This window comes from Bactrocera neohumeralis, chromosome 2 (genome assembly GCF_024586455.1).
Source record: "Bactrocera neohumeralis isolate Rockhampton chromosome 2, APGP_CSIRO_Bneo_wtdbg2-racon-allhic-juicebox.fasta_v2, whole genome shotgun sequence".
Taxonomy (NCBI): domain Eukaryota; kingdom Metazoa; phylum Arthropoda; class Insecta; order Diptera; family Tephritidae; genus Bactrocera; species Bactrocera neohumeralis.
Window position 1 is genome coordinate 65,188,617 of NC_065919.1, and position 15,695 is coordinate 65,204,311.

The 15,695-nt window shown below is 36.7% G+C and overlaps 3 protein-coding genes across 3 annotated transcripts in view; all 3 read left to right on the forward strand.

Moving 5' to 3' along the window:
• The first annotated feature begins 1,845 nt into the window (after window positions 1-1,845).
• On the forward strand, window positions 1,846-4,144 carry LOC126751362 (uncharacterized). The gene is made up of 2 exons (XM_050461569.1): window positions 1,846-2,352; window positions 3,934-4,144. The coding sequence occupies exons 1-2, from the start codon at window positions 2,168-2,170 to the stop codon at window positions 4,142-4,144; spliced, it is 396 nt and encodes a 131-aa protein (XP_050317526.1). The 5' UTR covers window positions 1,846-2,167.
• Window positions 4,145-5,580: 1,436 nt separating this feature from the next.
• Window positions 5,581-8,074, forward strand: LOC126762467 (pickpocket protein 11-like). The gene is made up of 8 exons (XM_050479272.1): window positions 5,581-5,618; window positions 5,695-5,884; window positions 5,952-6,085; window positions 6,749-7,016; window positions 7,080-7,293; window positions 7,356-7,524; window positions 7,673-7,791; window positions 7,869-8,074. Exons 1-8 carry the CDS (start codon window positions 5,581-5,583, stop codon window positions 8,036-8,038), a joined length of 1,302 nt encoding a protein of 433 aa, XP_050335229.1. The 3' UTR covers window positions 8,039-8,074.
• A 3,901-nt stretch (window positions 8,075-11,975) lies between these two features.
• The window catches only part of LOC126762535 (sodium channel protein Nach), a 63,658-nt gene continuing 59,938 nt past the window's right edge, over window positions 11,976-15,695 (forward strand). The window contains exons 1-8 of the mRNA XM_050479395.1: window positions 11,976-12,208; window positions 12,310-12,513; window positions 12,619-12,811; window positions 12,971-13,098; window positions 13,673-13,793; window positions 14,142-14,291; window positions 14,427-14,631; window positions 14,707-14,872. Of these exons, the coding sequence (XP_050335352.1) occupies window positions 11,976-12,208; window positions 12,310-12,513; window positions 12,619-12,811; window positions 12,971-13,098; window positions 13,673-13,793; window positions 14,142-14,291; window positions 14,427-14,631; window positions 14,707-14,872 (1,400 nt within the window). The remainder of the gene's footprint in view (window positions 12,209-12,309; window positions 12,514-12,618; window positions 12,812-12,970; window positions 13,099-13,672; window positions 13,794-14,141; window positions 14,292-14,426; window positions 14,632-14,706; window positions 14,873-15,695) is intronic.

Below are 15,695 nucleotides of genomic sequence, written 5' to 3' on the forward strand. Positions count from 1 at the left end.
GGCACTCGAAATCGGTCTCCGATGCAAAATTCGTATTGTTTTGATAACTGAGGTCGTCTACCCATAAAAGAGACCTACAAACAACTGCATACATACATATGTATATACAAATAGTATTTTAGTAGATATCCGTACGAGCCCACGTGTGGTATTTGTGCTATATACTAAATATATATTCCTTCTGTATTGTGCATAGTTTCTACAGACAAAATTAAAGCTCGATAGTTAGCGAGCACCACGTGTGCAACGGTAAGTAGCCAGTCATTAAGTTTTATTACAAGCATCATTGGTTACGCGACATTAGCAAGGAGCTAAGTGAGGGCAATATGTGTTACAACTGAACTCTCAAAACTTTATTTTTTTTTAACAAAATTTTTTTTTTTACAATGATATTATAGTTCGAGATAGTGTCAGCTTTAGATTCTTTAAGAATTCATATAAACGTTATGTGACGAATCGAACGAGCAACTATTTCAAAAGCAAAAACATGGCATAAGCATATACTACTGTGATCACATTGAAAGGTGAATATTTAATTTATACTTCGCGAATTTTTCGAATCGGGAAACTGTTAAATGGGTCTGGTGGCGAGCGAGGGCAAGACGAAATATCCCATGTCATCAAACAAACAGTCGTCGAACTGGCGACTAGGCACCGACGTTCTGTTGACAGTCATAACCTCGAAGTCGTAGAAAATTTTGTCTATCTTGGAACCAGCGTTAACACCATTAACAACGTTAGCCTCGAAATCCAACGCAGAATAATTCTTGGCAACAGGTGCTACTTCGGATTGAGTAGGCAATTGAGAAGTAAAGTCCTCTCTCCACGAACAAAGACCACATTCTACAAGTCACTCATCATCCCGGTCCTGCCATATGGTGCAGAGGCATGGGCAATGACAACATCTGATGAGTTGACGTTGGGAGTTTTCGAGAGAAAAGTTCTGCGCTGGATCTTTTTCGCATTGGCCACGGCGAATATCGCATTCGATGGAATGATGGCTGTATGTGATATACGACGACGTTTTCATAATTCAGCGAATTAAAAGACAGGTCATATCATCCGAATGGATGAAAACACTCCAGCTCTGAAAGTATTCGACGCAGTACCCGCCGGGGGAAGCAGAGGAAGAGAAAGACCTCCACTCCGTTGGAATTACCAGGTGGAGAAGGATCTTCGCTTTGAATCTCCAATTGGCGCCACCTTGCGAAAAGAAGAAACGACTGGAGCGCTGTTGTTAACCCGGCTATAATCGCTTAAACGGTGTCTACGTCTATAGGTTACGCTATAGTAGCACCGGCCGCTAAAGTTTGTCGAGTGATTTAAGAATTTTGGCTTTTTTTCATTTCCAAATGATACAATTTTTTACATTTACAAACTGACATTAATCTGGAAACCCAATTAAATAGGTAAGGTGGTATTTTTTATATGCTTGAACTAACGGTGGATTCATACGGTACGAAGATAGCGTTGCGGAATCGTCCTTAAAAGTTTCATTAAGTTTGCAAGACAACGACGACCCAGCCAAGTTTCAAAGAGTCGAAAGTGGCTTTGCAGTAAAATTGAAACCTCTAAGTGAATTTCGGTTAAGTAGGCGTTATGTGTCCCTGTGTCGCTAATGATGAAAATCCATTACAAGTTCTCGCACATACGCCCCTTCAGTGACAATGGCAATTATTCAATGCAGCCTAAGCGTCAACGCATGTTGAACGAAGCGCAGTCGGTGTACACACATGACGACTTGCCTACACCAACAACACACAAGCACACACACATACATCTATATAAGGGCATTTATACCTCGTTTGGCTGTCACTTGAACTTTATCCGCAGCATAGCGCTGACAGCGATTGTAAAGCAGCCGTTGTTCTCACGCGGCAACGAGCGACAAACCGTGTGTTGCGTGAAAATCACTGAACCGTGAAAGTAATACCGTTGCTGCAGTGCCAATTCCCATCCCCGGCGGACAAACAATTGCAACATTCCCGCTACACACGGACGCAGTAAATCACCAGCATTAGCAAGCCAAGAGGCAGCTGCAATAAGTGGAAAGCAGGCTCACAGCAGAAGAGCAGCTCAGAGGAATCGTAAGCGTGTTTGTTGTATGTATGTGCATGTGTGCATACTTAGTTTATGCAAATACGTATCAGCAGTGTAGCAGTGCGAAATGAAGTCAACATCTAGTGCCATTTGGTGGATAAAGAGTCCAAAGAAAACATCGAAAAGGTCTATAAAAAAGCGAAAGCAATCAGTTGGCGCCAGATTCAGCAATGACATGACGGATCTATTTCGCAACATATCGATGCATGCGTATGGTAAATTGGTTGACAACACATTGAATGTGTGGGAGAAGTGAGTATACGCATACATGCACACATAGATCAGCAATGAAGACTAGCAAATTAATGCTGCATTGAGGGAGGAATATGCTTGTACGCAATATTACTCATACGCAGCGTTGATTGTTAGCTAGTGCTGTTTAAGATTTCAATTCTTAAACGATTTACATATAATTTTAAATGGGAAAATTTACCTAATGAAGTAGAAGTTGTATTTTAGTGAAATGAGCTTGCCATACACAGTTTTACTGGTGCTAATCTAATAAAGTTCATTCGAGTTGTTGTGAACATATCTGGCTCGTTATCGGATCGGTGTCGAAGCAGCTTAGCTTAAGCTGAACTTAAGTGAATTAAATGAAGGGGCTAGGTCTGACTGCTTACAGTATGAATGGTGACTTATCATCAATTCGAGGAAGTTACGCATTAAGAAATTAAGCTCAAATCTATAATTCCTTCCTGAAGTTCATATCTTAATAAAATTTTGACTTAAGTATTTTTAAATTGAAAATGGCTTTGTAACTAAGACCCAGAAATCAATGATTCTTAATTTTATACATTCTATACCGATGCCGATGTATTATTAACTTTAGCCAATTCGTAGCATAAAATAAAGCGTTCAAAGCGGTATAAGAATATTTATACCCTTAACAAGATATATTGGATAGTCGAAAAAGTCTTTTCGTACACTATATGTATGTGGTATGACCCAATGTAATTGGTAGCGTTGGAGATATAAAATACAAAATACGAAAAGACTTTTTCGACTACCCAATCTAAAGTTTACCTAGAGAACACGTCGTTAGCCGGACGAGCTGAGCCAATTCAGCCATGTCTGTCTGCTTGTATGTCTCTCTATATTAAACGCTAACCAGTCCAACTGATTTTGAGAAAGCGATCTGAGCGATCTGAGCTGCTTATTTGCTAGAATTGCCGATTTCCGATCATCCGACTGAACGATCAAGGTCAATATTTTGCATAATAAAATACTTTCACGACAATAAGGTATAGAATATTGATAAAAGTAACGCTACAACCTCCACTAACGCATATATCTCCCAATTAAGCTGTTCGATAAAAAATTGGTTTTTGTATAGAAACCTTCTTATTTATGCATATTTCTTAAATTTTAGTCAATACTTATGGCACGAGTTTGAGGCTAGAAGATGTTATGGTGAAAGAGCAATTTTTCTTCACCAAAATGGGCTCGTTTTTCTGTAAAATAATCGAGTATTATATTGGTAGTCGATGTAGATTCCATCTAGTGAACCCGGTGAAAACGGTGAACATACCTTTTTCAGCCGAATCAAGGCAGGTTCGCCGTGAAGTCCGCTGTCCCTTGGTGTCTGACGGATACCACCGTTTGCATATTTCGTTAACGGTAACGAAATGACATACATAAGAACACTATCAGTTTGCACTTAAACATTATCAAACCGTGCTCTCAATTGCATTTACTCAATAATTGGCTTAAACTTACTGGTATATTCTTAACCGTATGTGCGCCTCAATACATGAATTGCTCTGTACTTCAATAACGGTTTGTTCATTTACAGTTGTGTCTATATATTTGTATGGTATGTTTTCATATTTGCAGATTAATATGGTTGGCTGTGCATTTAACAACAATGTTCACGCTGTTTACGATTCTGTCACTGATATGGGAACAATTTGTCGCTCAGTACATTGTCATCAACCTATCCAATCCACTGTATCCCATTGAATCCGTGGCATTTCCTTCAATTTCCATCTGCTCGAACAATAGAATCTCAAAGCAAGCGGCATTGGCGTATGCAAAGGAGCTGTGAGTTTGACATTTCACTTATTGTAGGTATTAAATGCACACACACACACACACTCACAGACACCACAAAGCAACCCTGAATGTATGTATTCATCTGAAGGCATTTACCAGTAATTAACAGCGAGCGCCGTTGAGTCGCCATGAAATTATCAGCCGAAACAGTTTCTTAGTTCTATGAGGGTGCGATTGTAATTCCTAGCTTGCTTAAGAACCGGTTGGGTATATTCTTCATTTTTATTAGAGAAACATAGTACCAAAAGGAGCCTTTTAGAAATCGTTTGTGATCTTCTGTTTAGAACATTCAAAGCGTAAAGTATTCTAATAATCAGAGATTACCATCTTCAAGAAAAACCCACCATAAAACCCTACTAAATAAGAAATACCAGGTTAGACTTGGGTTTATAACTAGCCGTCTCAAAGTTTCAGGCTAAGGTCTACCACGGAATCAGCATACAAGTATATATAAATGCGCGCTAAAAGGAAAATTAAAATCGTTTCGTCACTGAAAAATGAACCAAAGCACAGTTACCAGTAGTTAAGATGCCATGAGAAATTAGCTTTAAACTCTACAATCACAATATTGTTTTTCAGGCCGAAACCTTGGATTTAATTGAAGCCCTGAAGTGAGTTTCAGCTTTGACCGGCAAGTCCGGTGGCTTTCTTGTGGATAGAAGAAGGGCAATTAGGTCTAACTGGGCCTGTTAGAGAACGAGGGCAAGACAAAATATCTCCTGAATCAAAAAAACAGTTGTCGCACTCGCGATTTTCTCCCACGTCCCTGTTGACAGTCATAACTTCGAAGTCGTAGATATATCGTCTCTCTTGGAATCAGTATTAATACCAACAATAATGTCAGCCTCGAAATCCAACAAAGAATAACTCTTTCCAACAGGTGTTACTTCGGACTGAGTAGGCAATTGAGTAAGTAAATTCCTCTCTCGACGAACATAGACCAAACTCTATAAGTCGCTCATTATTCCCGTCCTGCTATGTGGAGATCAGGTGGAGAAGAATCTGACTGCACTTAGTATCTCGAATTGGTGCCAAATTGCTAAATGGAGAAAGGATTGGCGATCATAACCGCGTAAGCGGTGTTTACTCTATTAAAGAAGAGAAGAAGAAGGTCGAACCGCTGCATCATAATAACAATATAATTTTAAGTTCCAACCGATATAAAGAAATGCCATATATTTACACGAAATTACTATAGAAGAATGTGGTTGTGGGTGGTGGACAGACTAAAAGGATTTCACTTTTAGAAAAGAGGGTACTGAGTAAGTTTGTTTGGGTTGTCACAGGGAACTTACCTCTAATGTGGCATGTCATGGTACTATTTTTGCCTCCAGACGATTTAGACGGAGCTCCTTTTAGAGTATACAATTTCACAATCTGTTGTTGTTGTTTATTGTCATGTCTTTGTTATTTACAATTGGGGTCAAGATGTTTACTTTGGTTTCCGCACAAAATGTGCATTTATGGTATGTTTTGTGGCTTCAGAAACCTATTCGTGTATATATTTAAACACTGAACGCACCTATTTATTTATTATTGTAGGAGTGCAAAGGATCTTCAAGGTCGAAGCATTGATTATTTCATGGAACATTTAAAGCTCTTCATTCATTTTTATCAGAAATTTGATATGGATGTGGATGGTGAAGCTTTCTCTAATTTTCAAGCGTTGTTGGACAAATACGATACATATGAAAATGATACTTTCTATGATACACGGAGGGTTGCCGAAATGGTAATAATCCACAATCCTCTTTACTATGTAAAATGTAAATGTGTTTAATCTTTTTTCGTACTTTTAGCTCACGCCCTCATGTGAGAGTCTCATACGTAATTGCAAGCTATCAGGTGTTGAAGTCGAATGCTTCAGCCGTAAGACATTTCAGAAAAGTTTGACGACTTATGGATTTTGTTGTACCTTTAATACAGGAAATTTGTGAGTGAAATTAGTTTACATAAGTATCCGAAAAAACTCCCGCGAATAGTAAAAAAAAAAACAAATATTCCATTAACATTTTTTTCCAGGATATGCAATTTGTATTCTCGAATGTAAGTAAAGTATTCCAGTAAAACTTACTTTCCAGGATGTTCAAGTTGTATACTTCGAATTCTTAATAATAAGGTCTGTGTTTTACGTTCTGTGACGAAGATGACGCCATTGGATTTTCGAATAAAATAGTTAGATATTTGCCATTTACAATATTTGCTTCACGACATTCGCTCTAAACCCTTGTGGACCTTACTTCTCATTATTCTGAGTTGATACTAATTGTCGTCCAATTCCGATAATTAAGAAACGCTGGCTAGTTGGCTCTTTGGGTTAAATACAGAGCGTAAATATTTGTGGAGTTTATTTAGTAAGAGTTTGACGGCTTCCAATGGAATAATTTCACTTCCGACACCCAACAATCCCTCAATCAAACTGCAAACCAAATTAAATTTCTCGGTAATGATAATCGACGTTCTCTTAAGTATATTTTCTTAAAAAAAATTTTAACCAAATTATTTCTGGTTCTAAAATTCTATCACTCTGAACTCGCTTTTCGGGTAATTTCTAAATATTTTTTATTGCAATTATATTCTTTTTCATCATCTACAGTTACAACAATCGTAAAATGCGTGATCAATTCGTCAATCCGGAACTTGGTTTGACGGTCGTTTTGAATACCAGCCATAAAGATGATTTCATGTCGTTATTGAGTATAGATGGTTACATTGTCATCGTCCATGATTCCGATATCTTTGCCGATACAACATCGGGTGAGTCACACGAGCTATTTATAACATCTGGTGAAGAGTCCTTTCTGGAGTTGCATGCTCTTTTGGTTTATACAGAACCCAATTTGAGTTCATTTAGTCCGCATACAGTAAGTGAGATGCCACTATCTTGAGTGAAATTTGTAAATTCCTTTCAATATTTTTACTTTTAGCGTAAATGTTATTTCGAAGATGAATTTTCTCTGTATGCAACGCATACTCAATGGAATTACAGTTTCTCCAATTGTGTAACTCGCTGCCGGATTCGTAGTATTATGGCGTTGTGTCGTTGTATACCCTTTTATATGGATACCAGAATGTTGTCGGATAATGATGGCGTCATTTACTGTACCCTGCAACATGTGCCTTGCCTGCTCAGCTATAAATGTGAGTTTGTTCAGATCTCTCTGTAGGACTCAGCATGAATATACATATTTTTATTTTGATAGTTAAATGGAGCAATGTGCTTACATACCGTGAGTTCGTGCCTGGTTTACAACGTGCCTACGAAGAAGCTCTGTACTGTCCGGAATGCCTGCCAGCCTGCAACGATATACAATATGGTGTGTCCTTCATGACATTGCCTATAGACCGATTCTTAGCTACCAATACGAAAGCGTAAGTTAAAATGAAATACAGTTATGTTGAAGATGATCGTAACCAAGAAATTGCCGCTAAACTAAGGTTACAATTCACCGATTTTCTTCGCTATCCATATCATAAATGTTTTAAGCCAAAACTCTTTGGATGCAAATTTTAATTTTAGTGAATTGGATAACATCGGCCTGGATTTGGAGGACATGTCTGTATTGCGTATCCACTTTGATGAACCATATGCAAAGTATTATAAGCGCGTGGTGGGTAATATCTGGTATGAAGCATTGTGTAAGTATATAGTTGAAAGTGTTATGTCGTTTATAAATCTTATTAGCCTTGAGCAATTCTTCCTTTTGCATTTCTAGGCACAATTGGTAATGTAACCTCAATTTTTCTGGGATTCTCTATTGTTGCAGCCTTTGAGATTGGCTTCTTTACATCAAAATACGTAATACTTGTTATTAAATCAGCCATAAGCCAAGAGCATAAAAAAGGCAAAAAGAAAGACGAGATGCAACTGTATATATGTCCTTAAAACAAGTTAAAATATTTGTTATAATTGTAATTCATTCGATGTTTTATGGTTGATATGTGTTCGAAATTAAAGTATTAGTGCCTGCGATTACAATCCACTTATTTTTTTATATGTAAAAAAAAATTATGTTGTACTCTTTATAGGGTATATCAAGCTTTCCACGATGTTTGAAATATCAAGAAGAAAACGTCGAAGACCCTATAAAGTATATATAACGGCCGATCCAAATAAAGATACTTTTTTTAATAGCCCTTTTTTAACAGATCACAAATGAATCGTGTTAAGCTGTCGAATTAACATTCTGCAAAAATGGATTTCGCGTGCTTTCCTCAACTTATGGTCAACATAATCGGCCTACTGAGCGTACTAAATATTCACAACACGATCTCCTATCTTGAGACCGAGAATTCATTATTGGATAATATTCGACCGAATAGACCACGTCCAGCGCAAAGGGAAGAAAATATAGCAGCCCTAGCTGGGAGTGTATACCAAGACCGTGGAGAGTTTCTTCAAAAATGATGCTGGTGAGAACGCAACCGTCAATGGCGACCGTTATCGCGCCATGATTACCGACTATTTGCTGCCAAAGATTGAAGCTCGTGATTTCGGTGACATTTGGTTTCAGCAACACGGCGCAACTTTCCATGCATCACATCATTCAATGGATTTCACTTCGGTGAGCAAATAATTTCACGTTTTGGGTCGATCGATTGGGCAACAAGATCGAATGATATGTACGGTCTAAAGTCTATACGGACAATCCCGCTTCGATTCTTGCATTAGAGCAAAACATCATGCGTGTCATCCGTCAGTTACTAGTCGACATGCTCGAACTGGAATTTTCATAGATTTTTTAATACATACCATCTATAAAAATTCTATAAAGCCTTACTTAAAAAGTTGAATATCTCGAGAAGTAATAATGATAGCGATTTAATAATGAGGGCATTTTTTGTATTGCTGTATGTATTTGTATTGCTGTCATTTACGAGATATATACAAAAAAATGCGAAATTCGTGGAAAAATCAGGTTTAGACCCTCGTACTACCTTGCCGGTGTGAGTTTCGACTTTGTCACAATGGGCAATTTTGTAGAGTGTTCAATTCTGAGGAATATGTGTCTAAAGTCAAAGCGATGCCATAAAATGCCTCTGAGCTATAGAAATTTAAACATAAAAAATCACGATTGTCGTGTATTTTCATTGGAAAATTTTTACAGGCCTTGGTCCAGTCCTTAATGTTAATATTAAGGGCTCACATTGTTTTAGAGTATTTCGAAGGAAATTTTATGACCGGATTGAAAAAAAGTAATACTTAAAAAAAACACCCTAATATATATACTGTATATAAGTTATACATTGACCTACAAATTCGGCAAAAGATTTGTTAAAAACCAACATCATTATACGTAGTGTATGGTAGTTGGAGTAGTATCGACCCGATTTTATCCATTAACTTCCTATTATCATGCCATATACTAAAAAATGTTGCTTCAGTTTCATTAAGATAACTCACTTAAATAACCATAAAGCAAAATCAGCCGGATGCCAGGTCACGTTTTCCCCCAATTGTATACACATATTTTAGTCACAAATATACACTGTTATGCGTAAAACATGTTCTGTAATTTTCATTGAGATAACTCAAATATTGGTCGATAAATCCAGCATAAGATCATCTAGAAGTTCTAAAATCTTTAAATTAGGTATACGGGGTCTCAGAGAAATATTGACCCGATTCAAATAATTTTTGGCACTCAGGGATTCTGTCTGAATTTCAATTGTATATCTATTTTTCGGTCAAAAGTCGACTACAGATACTGGGGTGCATATATTCAGTACCTAGGGTTTTGAACAGTTTTGGTTGGATTTGGATAATTTTTGGAATAATTACTGCATATTTTTATTTCGTTACATTGATTATATCTTGATTTGTGTTCTGAAAAGTGAAAGAATCAAATGGAATTTTAAATTCTGTTATATGGAAAGTAGGCGTGGTTGTAGTCTGATTTCGCCTACTTTCAATGTGAAATAAGAATGTGAACAGAATGCTACGTATTAAATTTAGTCGAAATCGGTCGGTCGGGTCATGAGATATGGGATTTCACCAAAAAGCAGACGGTGCACCGTTATTGATTTATAGCGCTTTTAGTAATTTTGAACAGTACTGTTATATGTAGAGTGGGCTGGATTATCTTCCGATTTCATCAATTCTCACACTGTTGGTAGGAGTTCTTATAATATTCGAGCATAGACAATTTGGTTGTTGTAGCTTTAGTGGTTCATGAGATAGGAATATTAAACTTATTATTTGCTACTGAGATCCCCTGTGCCAAATTGCAATTTTATATCTTAATTAGGTATTTAGTTATGGTACTTTACAGCTTTTTGGTTAATGGCGATTTGTGGTCGTGGCAGTGGTCCGATTATGCCCAACTACGAACTCGTACAAAGGAACCTGCACATCAAGTTCATTAAGATTAAATTTTTACTGAAGTAACAGCTTGCACGGACGGGCAGACAGACAGATAACCGGATTTCCACTTTTCTCGTCATCCTGATCCCTATATCTATCTCGATTAGTTTTAGATGATACGTTCAACTGTTAGGTGAACAAAACTATAATACTCTGTAGCAACTGGTTGCAAGAGTATAATAAACTCAGTTTTGTTATTAAGAGTTCCAAAGAAAAACAAGCATGCATTTTACTTAACTATATGGTAAGTGCGAAAATACCCCAGGACTGGACTAATGACAGGTCATAACTTCCTGGCATCACATGCGAACCAGAGGGACGTTAGTACCGACGATACATGCTGAAAAAGCAGGAAAGTAGACAGGTTGTTCAATCTTATCTAGAATTTGTCTTAGATATCTTGGAGATTCGCAGTTTAAAGGATTAGAGGTAGTATCAAATTTAGATTAAAGTCTCTCTTAAAGTTCCCAAAAAGCGTAGATGCTACCTGTTGCGGATACTTAAGTTCGAATTAATACAAACAGCGTGGGCTGAAGAGTTTTTGGTTTAACAAAACAGGTTTTATCCTTATTTCTGGTTTAACCATGTTCGAGGTAGTCGATGGAAATAATTTCCGGAAACTCTAACAAAAGTGAGGGCGTGGCCTGTATTGATATAATGGCGTAAAGTCAACAATCAGTTTCAACTAAGGATTCAGAGAACGTTTATCTTTGCCTGGACTTTGACTCGATGATTAAAATTAATTTAATGCCTTACATCGCATTCTACAATGGTGTTGTTGTGTAGGATTTCAAAAAGCATTATTGTAGAAGATATTGACAAAATTAAGCAATAAATGCCTTACAAGTTTTTTCTGTTCACTTTGATTACTGAACAATGTTTTGTACATTCGATGGAAATAATCAATTAGCGCAAGCAATTACTGCCAATTTACGATGACTGGTGGAAGAATACACATTTTTACGTACGTGCGATGAGATTGAGCATTTTACAAATCTTTACAACTCTCTCATCTTCAATGACTAAGAATCGAGTCTAGTTGTAAGCCTGATTGCTCCACTAAACGCTCCACTAATAAGCCATAATGCCGCGTAATTAGTTCAATATGCGTACGAACATGCCAACACATACGTACAAACACCGGCACTCTTCTCTGGCACTTCGACATATCAGTAACGACTAACACCAAAGCAATTAACCGGCGCTAATGCGAGTACGCCAGCGAAAACGACTCTAATTTACAGGTACAAGGCAACCGAAAATCTACAAGTGCCGCTAACAAACCTAACCCCAATGCTTACCAACTCACTATCCCATTTCATTGGTGTATGTTTCGTATATAAAACCCATGGCATTTGCCATTAGAGCTACAATTAGTGCGACTGTCGGTTGTCAAACAACGTTAGTGTATTCGGGGATTGAGTCTCTTTCACCTGGCACAACTGCTATCTGAACGTAAATGGCAACACTATCGCCGCACAAAAAGCGCTACACACCTCAACAAGCGTCGAATAAAACGCATCCACCATTTATGTTGGGGCGTGCACCTTGGTGGGTGCCGGCGGTACCAGCTGCACGACGCGATGGCAAGCGGAAAATCTCATTTGCCGAGGCATTGAAGGACTTTCTGCGGAATGTGTCATTTCATTGTTATGGAAAATTAGTGGAGCCTCATCGACGTTTCCACGAACGGTGAGTACTTGGCAATGTCACCTGCCATCAGTGTTTAACGGAGCCGTTGGAGCGAGAATTTAATCAACAGCCTTTTGTTGTCGCTCTTCATTTACTTGCAGTTTCTTTTGGGTTATATTCCATATCACAATGATGAGCGTAATGATTGTCTTTCTATGGAGAACGCCCATCTTCGAGGGGCAATTTTTAAGCACAACCATGTTCGATCCATTGTATCCTATACATAAGGTGCCCTTTCCCACAATATCAATATGCACGCTGAATCGCATGTCGAACGCCTCCGTTACCAGATATGCGGAGACACTGTAAGCGCCTGCTTTCATACACCATATACATATACATATGTGCATATATCAAAACTTGATTTTTAAGAACTTAAAAAATATATTTTTGAAATTATATTTGTTTAGCCAGCAAAAAGATCCATACAAACGAGGATTTAATTATTTTTACCATGAAATAAGAAAATTGAGCTTTCCATATTTAAAGGCAACTGAAAAGGACGAGAACTATGAAGATTTTTTAGAATTTCAAAACTTTCTTGATATATACGACACCACGGATAGTGAAGTATTTTTTAATACCAGAGATCGTATGAAACAGGTTAGCATCAATTTGAAGATATTTAAATTGAACCGAATTTAAACTCGAAAATTTTGTTCAACCATATGTTAGCAAACTGTAGCTAATATGTCAGCCGTAGTATTTATGTTTTAAACAAAAAATAACAATATTCGGGCATTCCTTTTTTTCTTTCATTAGTTAACACCAAGTTGCAAGGATATATTGGTCCGTTGCCGTTTGGCCGGAGAGGACTTTGATTGCCTGACGAAATTTACAGAAACTTTAACAGCGAATGGATTTTGTTGCACCTTTAATGACGATGGCTTGTAAGCTTTTTAGAATATATGAAGAAAATTCTCTGAAGTCACAATTAACGGGTGATCCAAGTTGAGGTACATACTTTTTTCTATAGCCTTTTTTTGGCAAATTACGCGTGAGTCGTGTGATATCACACCGTCAGACTTTTTGCTGTGGGGATATGTAAAGTCTAAGATCTATGCGGACAATTCGCTTCGATTGAGGCCTTAGAGCAAAACATCACGCGTGTCATTCGCCACTTACCAGTCGAAATGCTGGAAGGAGTCATCGAAAATTGGACTCAATCATTCAAAGAAATAATCTTCAAAAAATAAATGCCAAAAAATGTTTTTCCAAAAGATAATAATCATTCCTTATTAAATTTGAAGTTTCGGTATATTTTCTTTGAAAAAGTAGGGCTTCTTCAAATGGTTCACCCTTTTTAAAAAAAAGTGTACTAGCCGATAAGCTTTGGCGCTCATATTTTTACTTCTGAGTTTGCGTAAATTTTCAAAACTATACCTATAAACACTTACTTACAAATTTGAATATGAATAAAGAAGCTGGCTGTATACAGTTATATATTTATTCTATTCTTTCCAGATATTCGAAGCCGCGACCTCAAAGTTTAAGTTTTTACGATGAGTTAAATGGTCTCGTTTTATTACTGAACTCTTCAAATAATGATGAATATTTTAAAGCATCACTATCAGCTAGCTTCGCAGTAAGTTGGAATGATATAAATAAAATAAATTGGTTTCAAAAGTTTGTGGTCAATGTCTGTCTTTCTGAATTATTTGTAATTCGTGAGAAGACAGTTAATATAAAACCATGTAAACTCTCGCAATCCAAAACTAATCGAGATGGATATAATTTTATGGATAATATTTCAGGATGAGGGGCACAATAGATAGAGATGGACTAATTTCTGGAAGTCTCTCTATCCGTGCAAGAGATACTTTGAGTAATAATATCGACCATGATTTCCTGACGTCTCTCTAACTATATACATATCTGCTTGTAATAACATATACTGCTGATATTACAATTATTTGTTTTTATTTTCATACAGTTTTATATACATTCCCATGGGCACTACGCAGACATCACGAGCGGTTCGGTAAAGGAACGCTACGTGGAAAGTGGCAAGAATACATACTTGGCAATTAAACCGGGTATCATTGACACTGTCAACGAAGCTCGCATATTGTCGCCATCAGTGGTAAGTGCCGCAGTTAAAACAGTTAAAAGGATCAATCTAATCCTATAGACACAGCACATAAAAAAAAAATTTACTAAATACTGAAAAACTTTATATAAAATGTTTTTAAACTTCTTCCTCGCTCACTTTGCAAAGCGCCAATGCTACTTTGCCGATGAGCAAGCTCGGATATTTGGTAAACTATACAGCTACAATAGCTGTATAACACGTTGTCGTATGTATAGCATACTGGTGTTATGCAACTGTTTGCTTTTCATGCATCCCAATGGGTTGTTAGATGTGTCTACCGATTATGTCTATTGTACGCTGCGGCACAAAGCCTGCTTGGAACGTTATTATTGTAAGTTTAAGAGGGAGTTAGAGAAAGAGAGCATGTGTTTGGCGTAACTTTATATGTTCCAATATATTTTCACAGTCAAATGGTCTAATGTTATTACTGAACGCGAAAATATTCCTGGACTCGAACGTGAAATGGAGGATTCTCTTTATTGCCCGCAATGCTTGCCGACGTGCTCTTCGGAGCGCTACGTTGTTCATGCCAACGCACTGCCTTTGAATTCGTATAATATTTATACATTTCCGTAAGTAAAGAATCTTGTACTAATATTTACTACTCTTGTAACATGTTGATACAGAGTATAATAGTTTTATTCACATAACGGTTGAAATCCCAGTGACTAGTGTGTAAATTTCCTTGGCTTTGATCCTAGCAAGTTGTAATATATCTATATCTATATCTATATCTATATCTATATCTATATCTATATCTATATCTATATCTATATCTATATCTATATCTATATCTATATCTATATCTATATCTATATCTATATCTATATCTATATCTATATCTATATCTATATCTATATCTATATCTATATCTATATCTATATCTATATCTATATCTATATCTATATATATCTATATCTATATCTATATCTATATCTATATCTATATCTATATCTATATCTATATCTATATCTATATCTATATCTATATCTATATCTATATCTATATCTATATCTATATCTATATCTATATCTATATCTATATCTATATCTATATCTATATCTATATCTATATCTATATCTATATCTATATCTATGTATATCTATACCTTATTCAATATAAAGGAATTTACGCTTCCGAAAGTGTCAATAATTTTGACACGTTAGCGACATCATAGAAAGAAGCTTCCAATTGATGAAGGTTTTCAACTAAGTTCCTAAGCAAAATTAAGAAAAAACAAGAAAAAACGCTAACTTCGGTTGCACCGAAGCTAAATACCCTTCACAGGTGCATTTCTGTTAGTAACTATGTGTTCAGTTTGTATGGAAGCTATATGCTATAGTAATCCGTTCTAAACAAGTTTTTTAGAGATTACATTGTTGCCTTAGAAAATAA